This window comes from Mycetomoellerius zeteki, unplaced genomic scaffold (genome assembly GCF_001594055.1).
Source record: "Mycetomoellerius zeteki isolate Tzet28-1 unplaced genomic scaffold, Tzet1.0 scaffold106, whole genome shotgun sequence".
NCBI classification, from domain to species: domain Eukaryota; kingdom Metazoa; phylum Arthropoda; class Insecta; order Hymenoptera; family Formicidae; genus Mycetomoellerius; species Mycetomoellerius zeteki.
Window position 1 is genome coordinate 5,952,670 of NW_017255975.1, and position 19,869 is coordinate 5,972,538.

Here is a 19,869-nt window from a genome sequence, read left to right on the forward strand (position 1 = left end):
CACTGTAACTGTTATGTACTCCATAAAACTTTTAAAACGAAACTTACTTTGAAGAGCGAAATCTCACTCTTAAAGATTGAAAATTGGGCCACTCTTTTTCACAACTATTTCAATTTTCACTAAGTCACTTCTATCAATGTTATTTAATTTTGAACTTGGTTCAACTAACTCTTCATCATTTTCTAGTTCTAGAAATAGAAAAAAATGAAGAGCAAGTTAAATTGAGATTAAAGTTAATCTACATTGAAATAAGAATAATTCACTTTTTAGAGTGAGATTTCACTTCAAAAATTAAAAAAAAGAGTACAACACGTATTATATTTACTTCTACCACTTCTACCACTTCTATCAATGTTATTTAATTTTAAACTTGGTTCAACTAACTCTTCATCATTTTCTAGTTCTAGAAATAGAAAAAAATGAAGAGCAAGTTAAATCGAGATTAAAGTTAATCTACATTGATAGAAATGAGAATAATTCACTCTTTAGAGTGAGATTTCACTCCAAGAATTAAAAAAAAGAGTACAACACGTATTATATTTATATTATATTGTTAAGTATGAAATCGTAATATTGATGTTACGTTAGTTGGCGTTCATATACTGGAATTTTTATTAACATTTTGTATTACCTTCATACGCGACCCGCAGACACGTCCCGAGGTCGATTTCAAACAAACGCGCACCACGCTTACGCGACTGGAATTGTTAACGAGCCGCTTTCATGTTGCTTCTAATGAGATTCAATGGCGCATTGGTATCCCACTACCAGCTGTCCGAATGAATCATCCACTCATTACGTCATTATTTACTTAACTCTTTAAATTGAACACGTTCCGGACTAATTAGTTCTTGAGATAACATTTATTTTCGAAATAATCGATTTCTTGATGTTACTTACATTTGTGTCACGTTTTGAGGAGATGGTATATAGTACGTACATACATCGATCGTCGATCGATTGTTCGCCACGCGATGTCCCGCGGCGACAGCTTAAAACGTAACGTAGAAAGAACTTGATTCCGCATGACCGTGAATTTTTTTGATATTCGATGTCGGTGACCCGGCTCAGAAAAAAAAAACCAATCCCGTTATACATTCGTGCCGTTCACCCGAAATGCCATAATCATTCGAGCCGAAATTTTGAAACTGTTGAAGCTATAGATTATTGAACTCTCTTGATACTTTCATTGTTTATACCTCGCCTCGACTTATAAGATGTCAAAACATCTTAATAGAGTTCAATATTCAAGATTTGTTTAAGTCAACATCCGCGTAGAATTAATTTTTATTGTAGGGATATATTATATAGGTGTTCTAATATATACAGTATTGAAAATTTATAGTTTACGCTACGCAGACTAAAATTTCAGTACTAGATCTAAATTATAAATTCATCAAGTATTAAAGATTTTAAATAAAAAATGTAGTGGAATAATTTCCTTTACCGCGGGAGGCAGATTTCCGCAAGCGAGAATGATCTGAAATCTATAAAAGTGAAATATTTTTGTTAACCTTTACAAGAGAGCCAGTACTGACATTGAAACAATGTCATATTTTGAGGAAAGAAAAAAGTTTTTATTTTGAATCACCTCGGCCTTTGAAAATCTATCGACTGTTCGCACAACAGAAGGAAATGTTTTTCATAGTCTATATATTTTTTTACCAAAAATCTTTACTTGGCGTAATTTAGAGAGAGATATGTCATAATGTATATTTAAAATAAATTCTACGCAATAGTTAACTTTAAAAAACATCTTGAATTTTATGTAACGCAATGGACGACGTTTTACGAATAACTCAAACAAAACGAGAAAAATTCGTGGAGATTCATAGAAATTTATTAAGACATGCATTGCACGCGATTGCTCTCATTAGCTATAGAATACGTCCAAGCGTTTTTGTTCCGCTCACATCTACACTATCATACTTCTTATTTGATATCACTTTAAGAGATTGGAGGTAAAGTATGACTGCATGCTTCCGTTACTTAAAAAGGAGATAAGGGAACCATTAAGATTGGAAATTGGAAGCTGTAGAATTTGTTGTGAATGCTTTTTCTTCGTAACAGATGCTGGACTTCTTAAGCGAGCAGAAGAATCAGTAAACTCGCGCTAAAGACCTTCATGGGGAGTATCGCTCGACGTTCGCTATATCGGACATCTTGAGAAGCGATATTTCTCACTTCGGTCTCTGAAAAATTTTTATTTACAATGACATGAGACCAGCAATAAATTTAGTCAAAACTTGTTGATTGAAAATTGAATTAAGTTAAACGATATATTTTGCGTAATTTCGATTTAATTGTTACGCGATCTTCCGAAAATTATGAAATTTCAAGATGTCTCTGTCCTAGAGAGAAAAGAAAAGAGAAGAAAATACGATGCTCTTTTCATCTTGACGCGTCCTCACCGTATTCGTAATATTGCGACGGTTCCGTCGACTCCTCCTCGCACTCCTCGGTAGCCGATTTGATCCTCATACCTTCTTGTCTTTCACGTTCACCAGCCTCACCCCTGAGCGGCACGTAACCGGATCTCGCAACGCGATTCCTGGCGGCGATCGCGACCTAAAAAACGTGACAAGAGTTTCGTTCTTCAACACTAACCATAATCGTAGACCTCCTTGGGTTCCTCGTTCACCGTTTCTTCCTCATCCTGCTCCGCGGTCTCTTCGTCGGTGTCTTCGTCATCGAGCTTATCCTCCTCATCGTTCTGATTTCCCTCCTCCTCTTCTTCTTCCTCTTCCTCGTTCTCATCTTCGTCGTTCTTCACTGACGAACGATAAAGTCTGCCCTCGTCGAGCTTATTTCGAGGCTGGCGACGATGTCCTCGTGCAACGTTATAGTCGTGGCTGCGATATACCTGCTTGGCTTTGCGCGGATGTTCGAGAAGACGACGTTGCGGTGGTTGCATGAAACCCCCGTAAAAAAGAGGCTCTATATGTAATGCGCATCCGTGGATATCTTTCATAATTACGTCCGAAGCAGGCGATCTCGGAAAGTCCCAATAATCAAAACCGTCGCCGGCAGTACGAATGCCCGATAGAATTAGAAGTATGGATAAAAGAGCGGACATAAACATAGCCCGAGTCTTATCATCATCGATCATTGCATAGCAACGCGAACATATACGCGATTAGATCAATTGCATACAATCGAATACAATCGCTCGAAGTAATTTTGTCATAAACCTATCTTCGGCACGAATATAAAAATATATCTTTTTTGTACCGTACAACTAGGAATTTTATTTCTTCTATAATGGGTACTGTAGCTTATAAAATATATTTTGTATAATTTGCAATTATATTAGAAAAAGTATTTAAATTTAATGATATAATTTTCTTAAATATAATCAAAGTAATAATTTTTAAATCAATATAAATATGAGTATATATACACACGTGGAATGTACATTTGACTCTAACACATATGTATTCATAGATATTTTTATCCATTGCTCTCAAATCTAAGCAGGATGATTCTCCAGGTACGTTTTAGTCACAATGTCAGAGCGACACTGACTTAAATCTATATAATCCAGACTGGTGCAACCCACCACAGGACATCTGTGAATGCAAACATAAACGCTTATAGTAGCATATCCCAATATTTGACATGATGTAAAAAACATACCTAGTGTTCTTATTCTTTTCTAACATCGCGACAAGGCTTGCTTTATCGTATACGTGACCACAGACTGCATTTCTCACAGGATCAGTCATTCTTATCTTTGAGATTGGATCGATTATATTTATTTTGCTGCCTGTCAACCGTAGATCAGCGTCCGCATCATCTGGCACGTTAGATTCAGCTTCGTTGGCTACAAAATTTGTGTTAATCTCAGAAAGAAATACATAAAAATAAACCTCAAGTGATTGGTACTAGAATTTTATAAACAACAGTGTCAGCATTTTTATGTTATTGTGCAGGTATTATATATAGGGTGATTAATTTTAATTTTAACAGACAAATATTTCGAAAATATGCAATTTTACTAAAAAAAAACATTCCAAATAAAAGTTGTGTGATATAGAAAGATACATACCAGTGATATCTTCCTCTATACAACTTTTATTTAAAATGTTTTTTTGATAAAATTGTATATTTTTGAAATATTTGCCTGTTAAGATTAAAATTACCTTGTGTATAAAAAAGCTGCGCAATGACAATGTAATGATATAGACATTGTTAAAGAGTTACAAAATTCCAGTGCTGAGATCATTCATTTCAGACTTTACCTAGACACAGGCCTTCAATCTGACGATCATACTTCAACAGTCTGCTGTCTTGTAATGGATTAACTTGGATTTCAGATATAGCCTTCTTATATTCCTGTTACAAACAATAGCAAGCAATTGTAAATTTCAAAAATCAAACTGACAACTCTTTGATTTGAAGCGGTCATTACTGTTGTGATGTTTTTCACGTCTTTTTCTGAGTCTAACTCAGACATACATTCCAGTTGCTCTTTAATCTCATTTGCAGCCTTTATTCTCGCAGACTCCTTACAATTGGCTATTAAGGCTTCTCGTATCAGCTTCAACATTTTTTGTCTCTCTTCTTCATTGTCTGAAAATATAACATAAAATTAACACAACATATTTTATTTTCTTGCCAGCGAGCGAGAGAGCAAGAGCGAGAGAGAGCGAGAGAGAGCGAGAGAGAGCGAGAGAGAGAGAGAGAGAGCGCAAAATCACAATAAGTAAAGCACTTTGTATCTCTAACTTTCTACGCTTGAAATGAGACTCGAATGCAAAAAAAGAACAAAGAAAATTCGGAGAGAAGCACTTGGAAAATTTTGTTTCCAACCTCAACGAAACCTCGCTATAGTATCTCACGTTCCTCGTCGTTCTCACAAAACAATCGTCAAGTTTCTATCTTGAACAATACGCTAATATAAGAGACGAGCAAAGAAAACGCAAAAATGCGGAGAAAGAAGCACTTAGAAGATTCTGAACATATTTCTAACCTCGCTGAACCCTCACCGAAGTATTTCATGATGTTCCCCGCCGTTTTTAAGAAACAATCATCAAGTTCCTCTATCATTTGCATATTTTGTGTCATTTTCGTGCGATTTTATCTATTCTGTTGATAATATCGATACTGGTTGTCCAATTCCTATCAACCCGATCTTTAAACAGACTGCCGAACTGACGCCATTTAACGAACATTTTTAAACCTACGTTTTGGGATCAAAACGAATATTTTAATGTTTGAAAGAAAGAAAATAAAGACTAAAAAGTACAAAATATTTAACCATATAAAAATTCATATTTTTTTGTAGATTTTTGTCGTATCCTTATCAGTCGTATCTCGTATATCATAAGATTCTCGGTATGTATATAAATATATATATATATAACTCTGCAACCAATCAGAAAACAGGATTCCGATGAATTTTGCTTCGTATTATCGGAATCCTGTTTTCTGATTGGATGTAGAGCGTACGACGAAAATCGGATGCAGTGTGAATCCAGCATAAGAAAAATATAAATTTTTGGCCTTTTTCAGGCTGGAATCAGACTACGCATTGAAGATCGAGATTGAAGATTGAAGATTAAAATTTGACCAGTGAGGACAAAGGAATTTTAGCTCCTATCCTATATTTTGATTGGTCAAATTTCAATCTTTCAATCTTCAATCTCGATCTTCAATGCGTAATCTGATGCGAGGTCTACAATAGAAGTCGTAGTGGTCGTAAGGGCTTAAGTCGTAGAAAATTGACCAATCACAGTCGAATATGAGAAGAATAATCAACTGTGATTGGTCAATTTTCTACGACTTAAGCCCTTACGACCACTACGACTTCTATTGTAGACCTCGCATCAGATTACGCATTGAAGATCGAGATTGAAGATTGAAGATTAAAATTTGACCAGTGAGGACAAAGGAATTTTAGCTCCTATTGTTTTGATTGGTCAAATTTCAATCTTCAATGCGTAGTCTGATTCCGGCCTTACGATTGTTACGACTTCTATTGTAGACCCCGCATGATTTCGGCTTCATGCGGGGTCTACAATAGAAGTCGTAGTGGTCGTAAGGGCTTAAGTCGTAGAAAATTGACCAATCACAGTTGATTATTCTTCTCATATTCGACTGTGATTGGTCAATTTTCTACGACTTAAGACCTTACGACTGCTACGACTTCTATTGTAGACCCCGCATCAGACTCGTTCGAGTCTCAATATTTGTTACGGAAAATCACTCAGAGTTGCCAATCTATAAGAATATTTTATCTATGCCCGTCGAAAAGGCGCGCGAAAAAAGGGGGAAGGGGGAGATTGGATTATTCCATCCGTCAATACGAAGGTGGACTGCTAAAAGTGAAAGTAGTTGGCCTTTGCCTTTCGTTGTTACATTTCGAGTTGAAACTGTATCAAACCGAACATGTCCGTCGTGAGAGGCGTTACGATTCTCTTTGTGCTCTCAGTAAGTAAAACCTGTTATTGAATTCCAAAAAGATTTAAAAAAAAAACGACTAACAAGATTTAAACAGTAGTCGCGCAAATCACAAATAAGAAATTGATCTATAATATTTTACAAGACGAATAGATTTTGTCTGATATTTCTAATCTCTTAAAAAAATCTCTCACGATCATGATTTTTACAAAATATCTTCGCAAAAAATATTAATTTTTCATCAAGTTCAATCTTTAGGGAAAAGTTCGACGAAAATGGCGCGGCGGGAAAATGACGGAGATTAACGATATGCAATTTAAGACCACAAAAATGTTTACAAAATATTTAAAATAAATTTTATAAATATTTTGTAAATATTTTATAAATATTGTGTGCTGTCTGGGATTGGAATGAAAAGAAATGTGCATTCAACTGAATTAAGGCGTCACAAATGAGAATTATCTCAATTTTTATGTAAATAAAAATAAGTAACTAATTTCGATAACTAGTAAACTATGTTCGATATCGCGTTTCTCTCGGATTAAGGTGTCTTTTCATGCAGCGCTCGTCGCGTCGCTCATTTTTAAACGATGAAAAGGTCACGTGATTGAATGTTAGAATTTTCATTGGTGACAAATCACTCACGTGGTCTTTTTGTCGCTTGAAAATGAACAATGAGCGATGTATAAAAAAGTACTGTTAATTGGAATCAAAGTAATTATTTATCAATTCAATCTAATGATTTGTTGAATTCATAATCAGTTTAAAATGGCGATTTGCCTTCGCTAGAGTCAAGTTTCCCGCCATAATGTATTATGTAAGTTTTTATCGTGATGATAATACACTTTCGACAATTATGACGACAATCCAGATTATTCCACATTCCGGTCTAATTCCTGCTTTCTCTAAGAAGTACAGTCTTGTGCTCCGAATTGTTGTATCTGTTGTCACTCATATTTTAAGCTGTAGTTAAGAATTATTATCGTGTATAATTAAGATAGTTATAGAACGCAATTTATTGTATTCATTAAGATTTTGCTTATATGCTTATTTAGATGCTAACGAGAGTCTGTTTTCTGGCGACGAGTAAGACCGTTTCATATAGTACAGTAAGAAACATCGCTGCAATGTCGAAGTTTGATTTACCAAATCGTTTGAAGGGCAATGAAAAGTCCGTCTGGTAAGTAACATTATCTTACAGATATATTAATGTTGTAAATTTTTACGTAGACTCATAAAAACTCATTATTACATATGTATTGGTTATGTTTTGTTTGGTTAGGGTCGAATATATCCAGCTCGGTCTGCAGTACAAGCCACTGAACTTAGGTCAAGGTTTTCCTGACTATTACGCGCCGGAGAATGTGACAAACGCCCTGGCTGCTGTCGCTAAAAGTGACAATCCACTTATGCAACAGTATACGAGAGGATTTGTACATAACAAGTTTTCTATTCGTTGACATTCGAATTGTTTTGTATCTTATATATAATTTTTCTTTATCTCTCATTAATTTGATAGTAACTTGATTTTTATGAAACATTAACAGAGAGAGTGTTGTAATTATAATTGTTATCAGTAACTAGCATTGATAACATCTATGTATGGTAAAATGAATTTTATTTCACTAATGTAAATGTGAATATTGCAGGGTCATCCAAGATTAGTGAATGCTATTGCAAAGTTTTACTCCAAGCTTATCAATCATGATTTGGATCCAAACAAGGAAGTACTGGTCACTGCTGGTGCTTACGAAGCATTATATTCTAGTCTACAAGGCCATACTAACCCTGGAGATGAATGGATCATCATTGAACCTTTCTTTGATTGTTATGTACCTATGGTACAATCTGCCGGAGGAATTCCCAGATACATAGCATTAAAACCGGTAAAAAGTTTAGATAATAAGCGCAAGAAAGATCCTTTTTGCATTAAATATATAATATTATGTACTCGCGCAGAAATCTACATCAGGCACAGTTACCTCTGGCGATTGGGTATTCGATAGGAAAGAAATGGAAGGTCTCTTCAATGAGAAAACTAAAGGTATCATCATCAACACTCCGCACAATCCTATAGGAAAAGTATTTACGCTGGATGAATTGCAATTTATTGCCGATCTCGCAAAAAAATGGAATGTACTTGTTATTTCTGACGAGGTTTACGAGCACATCGTTTACGAACCGTACAAGCATATAAGAATGGGTAAGAGTTGCCTTACAAAGTTAGTCATACGCGATATAGTAATCGTAGAATGGCATCTAAAAAATTATTCTTTTAATTAGCGACGTTGCCCGGTATGTACGAACGCACAATCACGATTGGATCAGCGGGAAAAACGTTCAGCGTTACAGGTTGGAAAATAGGTTGGGCCTACGGACCAGCGAATTTGTTGCACAATCTACAAGTGGTACATCAAAACTCCGTGTATACTTGTACTACACCAACTCAGGTAATTAATTAAATACAATTTTTTTAATTCTATTATTTTTTTACTTTGATAAATTAGTGAATTACTTTTGTGAATTACTTTTAATTGTAGGAAGCAGTAGCTATCGGATTCGAATTGGAAATGGAACGCTTAGAGCAGCCGGACTGTTACTTCCGCAGTCTGGCAATGGAATTATTACCGAAGCGTGATTATATGGCGAAATTCCTCCGAGAAGTTGGTATGATACCGACAATACCTGAGGGTGGATACTTTATGCTCGCTAATTGGTCTGCATTGGAAAACAAAGTGAAACTGCATGAGGAAACGGACGAGAATAAAGACTATAAGTTTACTAAGTGGATGACGAAGAACGTCGGTCTTCAAGGTATTCCTCCTACGGCATTTTACGGTCCTGAACATAAAACTCTGGCAGAGGACTACGTACGATACTGTTTTATAAAGGTAAGTGTGTGCTATCGCGAAGGTAAATACAATAACTTTGATTAAGACAACAAACGACTTTGGCGTTTGTTAAACATCGATTATTACATTTTAACAGAAAGACGAAAATTTAAAAGCAGCCGCCAAAATCTTGAAGAAATGGGCGTCCCAATAATTGAGATTATGTACATATATATATGTGTGTTTTTGTGTATAATATGTACATTCGGTGACTTAAGTGCTTCGTACACTGATTAATTTTTCAAGTATCTTTCATGCTATTCGAGCACATTGCGCGTACGGAAAGTTTAATTGATATAATTAGGAAAAATTTTATAATTACCCTGACTATGATTTTTATACATTTTTAACGCCTTAAATTAATCAATGTTTCTCAATTTATATATTTGTGATATTAAACTTACAAGCATGTGTGAATCTGTACAGTGTAAACCTTTATACATTTTGATGCGATATAAGATTCAATTAAGTGATCTTGAAGTATCTATCAATTACTATCATAATTGATAACGATCGACCCAAATAAGCATTGTTGTAAAGTTAAATTACAGGTCGGAGTCTCTTCGAAGCCATTTCTTGACATCTTTTGAATCAACTCCGAACGTTTTACCGCATCTACAAAGTAAAGATATTGTTGAAAAAATTGTGTTGTTTTCTTGTACTTAGATCCTCGGATTCTTAGATCCCTGAGTCATCCTCTTTCGTTGGACTCTCATTATTAGATTCCAACTCTTCATCCTTAGATTCTGAGTTTTTGAATCCTTAGATCTCCAGGTTGACATATCCTTCCCTTCAATTCTCGTGTATTTCACTCATGAATTTATTTCATATAACCTAATTAATTGTATTTAGTTAATTAATTAATTAATTAATTAAATTTGCCTGAACATTGCTCCAGGAATATGTCCAAAATAATTCGGTATCATTCCGACGTTTTTATGGTAGATTTCAGTGGATTGGACAAGTAACGGTGGTTCCAGATAGATCTCAGTCGTTATTTTATATTTTACACTTGGTCCTTTTTGACATTTTGCGAAACTGTATAATGCATCGTCGTACGATGGAATAATCGATGTTTCGAAATAGCCGTGAGGAATATGAGTCGCGTATCCTTTGTGAAGTATATTTCATATGATAAGTATATTTTTCTTTAAAAAATGTCGCACATTAAAAAATTAAAAATATTTCTATTTTATGAAAATATAAATTATAGTATCAAACTTTTTGAATTTTTTGCATAAAATATTTATAAAATTCACGAATTGTTTTAAATAAATGTAATATGAACTCATTAAACATAAAATTATGTTATTGACAATGAGACAAACATATACGACCTTACTGTTAATCGCTTACTTTTCGCGTTTTCGCGGATGAAGGAATACCACGTGGGATTTTGTTTATCTGAAAATTTCATTTTATTCGATTGCTAATAACCGTGCGAAAACTAAATTTTTAAGGTACGAAACAATAAATTATGTTATTTAATGGCAAATTCTTCATTGATTTACAGAAACAATTGAACGCTTCATTAATATTAGTGGTCCTATAATTATTATAGGGGACTAATTAATATAGGATATACAATTATTTTAGTTGTCGTTTTGTAATAAATTTGATTTAACAAATTATAAAAAATTTATCTTAACGGTGATAAGAGCTTAGAAATTAATTATGTTGAACAAATTGTAGTTGTATTTGCTCCGCAAATTTTATTCGATAATTTAATTCTGTTTCTTTTCGATGTTTAATTTTATTTTATAATTATTTATACAAGTAGCATAATTTAATAATTTTATATATAAAATGAAGACGTATCATTTTTTGATATTTTGCATTTCTCGTCGGATGATAAATTATTCATTGTTGCATATTCAGGTCGCACAGTAAGCAAAGGTAATTTAAACGAGGTCTTAATTAGCTGTAATAATAATTAAATTATTAGAAATTAAAGAGATATCGTTCTGTCATTAACTTCAAAATTTTGACGATTCTTTAACTCTTTTCTCACCAGACGTTCTTCCAAATTCCGGGGCTCGGCTCGTCCACATTGCACATTGATCGTCCTCCTCAGCCGATCTAAAGCCGCCTTATTTTGCAATTGTTGTCGTTCGAAGTCGGCGAGACCTTCGGTCGCGTGCACCGCGTATCTTTGTCCGAGTCTAATGTTCGATCCTGGTACAAAACCTATACAATGCCCAGTAATCGGTTAAATTTTGAGGAAAACTCGTTCCGCGGCGACGCAGACTCATGATTTTGAACGCATATCGGAAGTTTATACAGATAAGCATTACAAGGAATCGATAAGCACCCTCATATCCTGGCAACATAGGGTGAACGAAGAGAGAATCGGTCCTCTTGAAACGAGTATTGACCGTATCAATATCGCTCTTTGATGGTCGCTGTACATGTGTTTGAAAACGGATAAAAAGTTATTTTTTAAATGCGCGCCATAAAGTGAATCGAGATCTTAAATTTTTTTTTTAATTTATATGTTCATTTTATATATTTTTTATCTTATATTATCTTATCTTTTATTTACTATGTTATCGCCAAGTATAGTACTGCATATCATTCACCTCGCAATCGGTAACTGCACGATCCGCTAGGATAAGTATTTTCGCATGATTAATTGTAGGATCGAGCAGCAGTTTATGCGTGGCTTTTGCGTACGTTTCACCGCAATTGAATCGGTACTGCGGACAATAACCGGAATATCTGAAAAGAATAACCGGACAATTTTCTTGAAATTCCCGAAGTACTCTACATACTGCACCGTTTCATGTTCTTAATATAATAAATTATTGGATTATTAAATAGATCGCTTATTAATTTTTAATTTAAAAATAGAACCGATTGGTTTTATAAGACTTAATTTTCTACCCTGGGATAAAATGAGGATCTGCCGTTATTAAAAGATCCATTTCAGCAGTTATGCTGTGAAATTAAAATTTCTTCAAAAAATCTGTCGAAAAAAAGCAAATTACAACTTTTTATTTCGTATAAGAAATATTTTTCTCGTCTTAACCTGTATAATTTAAATGCATGCTGCCAAACAATTGAAATTCTAGTGATTTCATTCGTTACGAGCCTTTTTGCAGCGGTTTTCGTTGAGTAAAAGAATTAATGCGGGTTGAGAGATAATCAACCGGCAAAAGGGGAGATAGGGATAACGAGGAGAGAGGAAAAAGAAAGAGAGAGTATTTGTGATAGAGTAGGGAGGATACGCGTTGCGTATACTTAAACAGGGGAAGGTGCGTGATTATAGTTTCGCTTTCCAGTTTTCACGGGACCACCGTGACGATAGGATGTTGTATTAACGAGTGCCTCTGACATAAATCTTTAATTGCTTAGCATCCGATATTTGTGTGTGTAATTGAAAATATACATATATACAAAATTTTAAAATGAAAGAAAAGTTTTGTTTATGATAAGATATAAACATAGTGCGGAAATAAACACGATTCATTCTTAGATGACAAATATCAGCAGCGGAAGAGATTTATGATTAAAAAATAACTGATACAATACGAAAAAAAAAATTAGTGATATCATGTGGAATAATTTCATGAATTCGTGAAGTGTTGCGATTGCATTTCTTTTTTATGTTTAAAATGGAAACGAGAAACATGCTGATTACGTGATTAAACAGGTTAATAAATTATTTAGAAAAGGAGAGAAATAGAGGCGAGAATTATGTGGTTCCGTCCAGAGATGAATTCCATCTTTTATGTCGAATCCACATGTAAGACTATAAAAGTGACTAAAGACGAGGTAAACGACTTATTTATGCTTAAGCTAATGACATTTTAATGAAACTGGTAGCAACTAATTATTTCTTAATTGACAGTACACACAGAAAAATATTATTTTATTATTAAGAAATATAATTACTTCCTTTTAAATAACGGTTATCTTCAAGAAAGAAAAATTATTATCAAGAAAGAATATCTTCTTGATAATAATTTTAAAATATATACTTACCATAAATTTTAGAAAAACTCATTATTAAGTATTCAAAACAAGATTGTTTATTTTTGAAAAATATAAAATTGATTGAAGAAGCGACTTTTTATATAATAAGCAGATCGAACTTGTTTTAATTTAATAATCTTGATTGAAATATATATATTAAACTTACTAGGATTCAGAATATATTTTGAATAAATTTGATGCTTATGATGATAAATTTGCGGATATATGAACTCTTGAAATACTTGAAACAAGTAATTATTAATGTAATTTGTATTTTTCTATGTGTATTAATTTAGTATAACGATGTATTAATAACTTTGTACGTATTTTGTTAATGAGCGGAAATAATAGGAAGAGAAAACAAGAGAGATAATTAGATAGAAGGAAAAATGAGTGACAAATTAAGATTTGCGGAAAAGTGGAAATTCCACCTACACTGAGGAAGCGATAATAATAGTGCTTAACAGGAAAAGTGAAACTTATGGAGGTAACACTTAACGCCTGGCCACGTTTATGAGTTCTCCGGATATTTCGACAGCGAGACGAAAGAGAGAGTGGAAAAAGTCGTAAAATTACCCGCATTGCAATTATTCAATTCTATACTTCGCTGAAATTTTAATCTATTTATTTACGTAATGCAACAGAATTGTTACAGAATTGCTTGTTAATGAAAGAATAACATTCCGTGAAGGATTAAATAATATCCCCAGCAGCAATTTATTGGCGATACTTTTGGCTGAACGTTGGGAATATACTTGACCAATATTATAATAAATTTTGCTACTAGAGTCCCCTGATTATTCTACAATATCCATATTTCAATCAATATAGTTATTACAAAAAAATGTCGTGAAATTAAATATTCCCCATGCTGACTCATTGAGCATTAATTACATCGTTTACTTTTGAAGGGAGGGTTTTGACCTGGCCAGATGTATACCAGGTGAACGAATGCAGTTGCATATGTGCAACAAAGAAATACTAATTTTCTCCGTTTTGCTTGGCGTTTGTTTCGCGTCCCCACAACCGGAAGCAACGTTATCACGCATTACTCGCTGCTAACTCGCAGTGTGGGTGTAGGACATATAGCGTCAGATATACATGATAAAAATGTATTATTATACGTTATATTGTACGCATATTATAAACAAAGATTTAATTTTAACGTTTTTAACCCGAAAGTCACGTGCGTCACTTTAAATCGAAATCTAATTTACAAAAATGTTAGATTTTCTATAAAATCGATATAAGTTCCCAGGATTAATATTTTATATTAATTAAAGTTGAAAAATGTAAACGTTAATTGACTACCTGAACGTCTCTTCTTGTCGTGTTACGTCGACGCTGGCAATAAATTAGTAGTCGGATATCAATGCGCAGATCATTAATCTCAGTGAATCAGAAGGTTAATTCATTCATCCTTCACAGACTCTCTTAATTAGAGCTCACCGTGAGTAAATCTATAAATATCAGGGCTGGAATAATTTATAGACTCTCGATATATAACTCTTTGTTTTGCTGTTGCATCGGTTTTTCATATTTAAAATATTTAAATGTTTAAATATTTTCAGAGAATTAGAAGATGATTTAAAAAACAATTAAATTAGGTTTATCTATTAAATTAGATTAATAAGTTACATTTGAATCATTGTTTTATCATCGAAAAACGCGGAACGGAAACTACGAACGGAAGCGGCTATAACGCTGCAATGCGCACAAAAACTTTGTCGACACGCGAGCGTTTCTCTGAATATCAATCATTTTCTCAGGGCTTTATAGGTAACAACTTGATTCTCTGGACAGTGTTCTTCGAATAAAAAAAAAGACATTAATTGGTGTTCACCTACTTTCCGTATACTCTGACTTTAACTCAATAGCTTTCAGGAAACTAAGGATCAGAAAAATTCACAGTTAAACCAAATTGTTAATTTAAAACTTAATTAAATTTTACTATCGATGAAAATCCAGAATACATTTTTGTAAAAATTATAAGAAACTCTATCGCCTATTTTTTTAAATAATGATAAAAATATGATTTCTCAGGGGATTATAAAGAAAATTGGGCAAGGAAATTCCTGAAGGTTCTTAATCCAAAAAGATTTCAACATAACGCAGCATGGTGCATGGCACGTGCGTAAAACATGAGTCATTCGCGTCCTGTAGCGTATATATCATAAAAAAGAAAAGGGGAAAGGAACATGCGGCTCCTATGATTTCGTCACTTTAATTCCGTTTCTTGAATATCAATGGCTCTCAACGTTTGCGTCCGATTGTATCCGAGTATTGATGCTTCGCTTTGGATATCTAAAGTCGCGCACGTCGCTTATGTTAGGACAAACAATGAAGCGATCGCGAATGTGATGCGAGTCACGCCGATCACGCGAATGCATCGAACGCGTGCGTACGAACAAAAGAATTAGGAGACGTGGATAACAAGACGCTATGTGCCACCGGAGGATGACGAAGAAACGGCGACATCGTCGTCGTCGTCGTCGTCGTCGTCGTCGTCGTCGAAGAACACGCGCGTACATAATTTACTCGCGACAACGATCATCCGCATAATTTACGGATCGCCGAGTCGACCCTTTCGTCTCTACGAACGACGAAGAAGCACAACAGTAGACTTTAAGTTTGTCCTCTGAATTGGAACATCGATTTATCCGGTGACATAATCTATCGACATAATAGCAAATAATCTAAGCAAGTAATTGGATTAATAAAAGAATCACGGCGATCATTCAATACATGAAAAAAATTTATTAAATCTTAATATATTTCCAGTAAATAAACATTCTCTCAAAATAAAAAATGAGTTAAATCAAATTAATGATTTTTATATCAAATAAATATATGTTTACATTTAGTAAATGTTTACTTAGAATTATCCGAACAAATATTTTTTTTAATTTGGTATTTTTTCAATGTATACATATAATAAAAATTGATTTTATTAACATAAAACTTATAATAGATATATCTAAATATTATAGATATGAATATATTTAATTTAACTTTGTTTTATGTACAGCATGAGCTGTGTATGAGGATTTCTGAAGTACTTATTTTTTATTTGAACTTCTCGATCAGAACTTGAAAATCGATGTGTCTAACGGAAATTTAACGCGATTTGTATTCGCAAGTTTTTAACATTTTCATAAATTAATCTCAATAAGAAACTGTCGTGGAATAAAACAGCGAGTGTCTCACGATTGATGCCACGGAAATCAATCTGTTTCCAAGGTGGAATTCTTTCTGGTGACTTTCTCACACTCGCCAGTTCCAATGTGACCGCATTCCGCGGGGAATCCGCCTATCAGACGCAATACTTCGACGGTATCCACTGAAACGCGAAAACGACGAGAGATTTCGCGAGCGATGCAGCGATCGTGTGATTCGATTTTTTTCAGGCCGCCGGGATCTTAAATTCCTCGAGGTTGACGCGTGGTTTCTCCACAGGAACAATGATGATTAAGGGAGATTAGACTAGAGGAATCCACATCGGGATGTGGTTAACGGTTACCAGAGGCCCTTGCACTCCTCAGCTCGACGCGTCATAAAGAATGAGCGATATTAACGTTTATATATACATACAGGACGCGCGGCCGCTTCCTTCTGCATCGTGACTCACGCGCGCGTCTGCTGATCTCCTCTGGCAGACTTTATAGTGCTGGAAGCACCGTAATCCATAAACTCGCACCAGTAGAATCGGTGAACACGACGGCTCACGTCGTTAAAGCCGCGTGGGCTCGTAAGGCGCTGAAAACGGTCCGTGCCTCGGGAACGCGAATGAAATATAGGCTTAAATTTTTTTTTAGATCCTTCTAAACTACATAACAAAGTGTGCCTTTTGAAATTAACAAAAGGATAATAAGAGATGCAAAGAAATTGAAAGAAAGAGCATAAGTTTTTTAATTAATCTCCAATATTATGTATTTTGGCAAAATTTTTTTTAGATTTCTTGTCAAAACTGCCGAATATTAGAAGTTTAATAATAAAAACTATCGTTATATGTATCTAACTGTTTTGTAGGATATACTAATTTCAAAGATCAAGGAAATCTTAGATTCAAGAATTTTAGTATCAAGCTGTAGTTCGATTCATGTTCACAACGCTGATGAGCATCGTTCGTCTTTGTTTAACATTTGACAAACAACAAAAATGAAATGATTTTTAAGCGTTGTGAGCGTGAATTGGACCGCGGCCTTAATAGTAGAGCTAAATATGTACATATTCTTTCATTCTTATTCCGCTTGGTTACATTATTACTATTGAATTTACCGACGATTTCTTCGAAGATCGTTTCAAAGAGGCCAAGAAAAAAAGTTGGATTAGGTCGCCGAGGCTGTCAAAGTAATTCCAGAGGCAAAGAAAGGTCAGATAGGGTTGCTTGGTAGAGAGGAAGAGAAAGGACACGTGGAAGAAGGGGGACAAAGGCCAGAGGAGGGATACTCGCGACAGCCACCAGCTCAGTGTAGTTCTACTCTTCGTCAGGTGTGTCTCGTGGATCACCATAGAGATAATAAATCTGTCGAATAAAAGTGTTCGGAAATCTTCACGCGGTCGTGTTTATCATTATAGAAAATAAAAAAAAAATCCTTGAATTTAATCTGGAATAAATGCAGATCGGCGTTTTTTGTTCGGGAATGTAGGTAATTGATATCGACACGTGATTATATACAATCGTGATGGTATGATCGTGTCGACGATCCTTTCGAGCGTGACGGGTTTCCATCGGCGACATTCGCATGACGGACGACATGTCGATCTGAAGGTGAGTCGGAGTCGAAGAATCTTCAACCCTCCTCGACCACATGTCTTCCGTTTACCTAGACTTGAAAATGCTCTATCGAAAAAGGAAGAAACTAACGATATTATCGATGATTAAGTGTGTTGAATGTCTGTCGCGAATACCTTTTTGCAAAGTAGGTGAACTGTCCTGGAATCAATTGACAGATTTGGCACACAAAAATGAGCGACTCAGGTTGCACACGAATCAAGTGAAAAAATTATTTCTTCCATTTTTATTAGATCTCAGATTTTTCATTTATTGATTATTTTATCTTTTTTCAAAAATTAATTATTATAAATATCACTTTAAAAAAATATTATTAATATAACAAACATTTAAAAAAATAAAAACAGTGATAATTAACCTCAACTACAACAATGGGTCGTTTGAACTTGAAACGAAAATTTTTGTTAAACAATCTGATTGATACTATGAAGTTATAAATTGTAGATAAAAAGAACTTTAAATCTTCCTCTATCATTCATCGTAAGGAGGTTCGCTTATATACATTTTGTACTTCAAACAGAATGCTTAGATGTAGTTTTAATTTATAGATGTGTAGTTGAGAGTTAATTTCTTGAAGAAGATTTTTAGTATTGAAGAAACGTTTTTCGTATGGAAAAGCAAATCCCGTCACAGAAGTGACTAATCTCGAAGTTCAAGAAGTCATTGATGCGCGTTCGAAACCGGTCAACGACAGGTAGTCGAGACGTACTCGAGACGCTTCTAAGAACGGCTTCTGAGAGCTCTTTAATTTAACTCGTCGTTTTTTTTTTCCGCTTGTCGATCGATAAAGACGTGCCGAACGAATACATTAATAGCTAATGATTATGGATAATGTCCGACCGATTAATTTTGCTCGTCTGAGCATCTGAAGTAGTCCGGATGTTTCGCTTTTGTTTTAATAGTAGTATCATCGACCGGATAATTGCGTTCGTTTAGCGTTAATTCCGCTCATGATTAATTCCATTGGCGTAATGCCCGTGTCACACTACGCATTGGAGATTGAGGATTGTGAATTAAGGATTAGAATTCGACCAATTAGATAGCTTTAATTTTAATCCGTTTCAGGGTTGGTAAAAATTAATATTTTTTTTTTAAGAATAAAACATATTGCGTTTCTTCTTAAATATGTTTTTAATGCTTCAAATATGCTTTAAACAGTACTATAAAATAACATATTAAAACATATTAAAAACATCAACTAAGCATGTTTTAAACTGTTTAAAACATGTTTAAAACTCTGGTTTAAAACACCACCCTGGTGAAAATTTTTCTGATAATTTTTTTACGAATTGGAACATTTTTCAGAAATACTCAGAAATATTCGAAAAGTTTACATCTTCTCTCAGAATTTTTCATATAAGTGAATTCTGAAATATTCTGAAATTTCTCATCCCATAATTTTTAAAAAATATTTTTTAATTTTTTAGATTTTATAACATTTTCATCAGAAATTATACTTACAAAACTTTTAGAAATCTTACGATATTTCATAAGTAATATATAATATATGAAAAATTCTGTGAAAAGATATATATTTTCTGAGAAGAGTTCCAATTCGTATAAAAAATGTGAGAAAATTATAAAATTATATAGAAATTCTGAAAAATTATGTGAAAAATTCTGAGAAAAATTTTCACCAGGGTAACCCTGGTTTCGTTCTAATGGCTGAATTCTATTCCTTAATTCGCAATCCTCTCCAATGCGTAGTGTGACACGGGCATAAGGAGCAGTCTCGTAATTGGTACGTCGCGCTTTTATTGCAACGAAAGCAAGCCGTCTCGCGGAATAATTGCGAGGGGGTTTTCA

General features: G+C 34.2%; 5 protein-coding genes across 12 annotated transcripts in view; 2 read left to right on the top strand and 3 right to left on the bottom strand.

The window, feature by feature from the left end:
* Positions 1-1,819: 1,819 nt before the first annotated feature.
* On the bottom strand, positions 1,820-3,168 carry LOC108723201 (glutamic acid-rich protein). Of its 2 annotated transcripts, XM_018448763.1 has the most exons (3): positions 2,642-3,167; positions 2,412-2,568; positions 1,820-2,192 (listed from the first exon to the last, which is right to left on the bottom strand). In XM_018448763.1, exons 1-3 carry the CDS (start codon positions 3,107-3,109, stop codon positions 2,083-2,085), a joined length of 735 nt encoding a protein of 244 aa, XP_018304265.1. In that variant the 5' UTR covers positions 3,110-3,167; the 3' UTR covers positions 1,820-2,082. The 2 variants fall into 2 exon arrangements, with proteins under 2 accessions (XP_018304265.1, XP_018304273.1); XM_018448771.1 differs by lacking the exon at positions 2,412-2,568 and having other exon boundaries at positions 2,608-3,168.
* A 293-nt stretch (positions 3,169-3,461) lies between these two features.
* LOC108723228 (E3 SUMO-protein ligase NSE2) lies at positions 3,462-5,197 on the bottom strand. 2 transcript variants are annotated; one of them, XM_018448793.1, is made up of 5 exons: positions 4,989-5,197; positions 4,412-4,572; positions 4,242-4,335; positions 3,637-3,823; positions 3,462-3,569 (listed from the first exon to the last, which is right to left on the bottom strand). In XM_018448793.1, the coding sequence occupies exons 1-5, from the start codon at positions 5,065-5,067 to the stop codon at positions 3,470-3,472; spliced, it is 621 nt and encodes a 206-aa protein (XP_018304295.1). In that variant the 5' UTR covers positions 5,068-5,197; the 3' UTR covers positions 3,462-3,469. The 2 variants fall into 2 exon arrangements, with proteins under 2 accessions (XP_018304295.1, XP_018304303.1); XM_018448801.1 differs by having other exon boundaries at positions 4,973-5,051.
* Positions 5,198-6,386: 1,189 nt separating this feature from the next.
* Positions 6,387-9,936, top strand: Kyat (Kynurenine aminotransferase). 5 transcript variants are annotated; one of them, XM_018451634.1, is made up of 8 exons: positions 6,387-6,432; positions 7,458-7,582; positions 7,685-7,835; positions 8,052-8,288; positions 8,362-8,605; positions 8,686-8,852; positions 8,943-9,293; positions 9,391-9,936. In XM_018451634.1, the coding sequence occupies exons 1-8, from the start codon at positions 6,391-6,393 to the stop codon at positions 9,445-9,447; spliced, it is 1,374 nt and encodes a 457-aa protein (XP_018307136.1). In that variant the 5' UTR covers positions 6,387-6,390; the 3' UTR covers positions 9,448-9,936. The 5 variants fall into 5 exon arrangements, with proteins under 5 accessions (XP_018307136.1, XP_018307145.1, XP_018307161.1 ...); XM_018451643.1 differs by lacking the exon at positions 6,387-6,432 and adding an exon at positions 7,125-7,219; XM_018451659.1 differs by lacking the exon at positions 6,387-6,432 and adding an exon at positions 7,232-7,314.
* On the bottom strand, positions 9,819-12,289 carry LOC108722611 (UPF0605 protein CG18335). Its single transcript, XM_018447805.1, has 9 exons — positions 12,177-12,289; positions 11,873-12,011; positions 11,605-11,695; positions 11,305-11,480; positions 11,130-11,214; positions 10,943-10,953; positions 10,650-10,722; positions 10,176-10,404; positions 9,819-9,908 (listed from the first exon to the last, which is right to left on the bottom strand). Exons 1-9 carry the CDS (start codon positions 12,215-12,217, stop codon positions 9,839-9,841), a joined length of 915 nt encoding a protein of 304 aa, XP_018303307.1. The 5' UTR covers positions 12,218-12,289; the 3' UTR covers positions 9,819-9,838.
* Positions 12,290-12,977: 688 nt separating this feature from the next.
* The window catches only part of LOC108724051 (uncharacterized), a 39,394-nt gene continuing 32,502 nt past the window's right edge, over positions 12,978-19,869 (top strand). Inside the window, exon 1 of one of the 2 annotated variants that reach the window (XM_018450206.1) lies at positions 12,978-13,067. In XM_018450206.1, coding sequence (XP_018305708.1) covers positions 12,990-13,067 — 78 coding nt within the window. In that variant the 5' untranslated portion in view covers positions 12,978-12,989. Of the gene's footprint in view, positions 13,068-17,934; positions 18,040-19,869 lie in introns of those variants that run through there. The other variant, XM_018450196.1, reaches the window with a different exon arrangement.

What these genes read in the sequence shown, in the direction of transcription:
- LOC108723201 (XM_018448763.1), bottom strand. Translation starts at nt 3,109, where the DNA reads ATGATCGATGATGATAAGACTCGGGCTATGTTTATGTCCGCTCTTTTA. An exon ending in AGCAGGATGAGGAAGAAACG is followed by an intron (nt 2,569 to 2,641) that starts GTGAACGAGGAA and finishes CACGTTTTTTAG; the next exon opens with GTCGCGATCGCCGCCAGGAA. An exon ending in GTCGCAATATTACGAATACG is followed by an intron (nt 2,193 to 2,411) that starts GTGAGGACGCGT and finishes AAAATTTTTCAG; the next exon opens with AGACCGAAGTGAGAAATATC.
- LOC108723228 (XM_018448793.1), bottom strand. Translation starts at nt 5,067, where the DNA reads ATGACACAAAATATGCAAATGATAGAGGAACTTGATGATTGTTTCTTA. An exon ending in ACGTGAAAAACATCACAACA is followed by an intron (nt 4,336 to 4,411) that starts GTAATGACCGCT and finishes TGTTTGTAACAG; the next exon opens with GAATATAAGAAGGCTATATC. An exon ending in GAAAAGAATAAGAACACTAG is followed by an intron (nt 3,570 to 3,636) that starts GTATGTTTTTTA and finishes TTGCATTCACAG; the next exon opens with ATGTCCTGTGGTGGGTTGCA.
- Kyat (XM_018451634.1), top strand. Translation starts at nt 6,391, where the DNA reads ATGTCCGTCGTGAGAGGCGTTACGATTCTCTTTGTGCTCTCA. An exon ending in GTACAAGCATATAAGAATGG is followed by an intron (nt 8,606 to 8,685) that starts GTAAGAGTTGCC and finishes TCTTTTAATTAG; the next exon opens with CGACGTTGCCCGGTATGTAC. An exon ending in CTTGTACTACACCAACTCAG is followed by an intron (nt 8,853 to 8,942) that starts GTAATTAATTAA and finishes TTTTAATTGTAG; the next exon opens with GAAGCAGTAGCTATCGGATT.
- LOC108722611 (XM_018447805.1), bottom strand. Translation starts at nt 12,217, where the DNA reads ATGGATCTTTTAATAACGGCAGATCCTCATTTTATCCCAGG. An exon ending in GGAATTTGGAAGAACGTCTG is followed by an intron (nt 11,215 to 11,304) that starts GTGAGAAAAGAG and finishes TTATTATTACAG; the next exon opens with CTAATTAAGACCTCGTTTAA. An exon ending in ATTCCTGGAGCAATGTTCAG is followed by an intron (nt 9,909 to 10,175) that starts GCAAATTTAATT and finishes TTTACTTTGTAG; the next exon opens with ATGCGGTAAAACGTTCGGAG.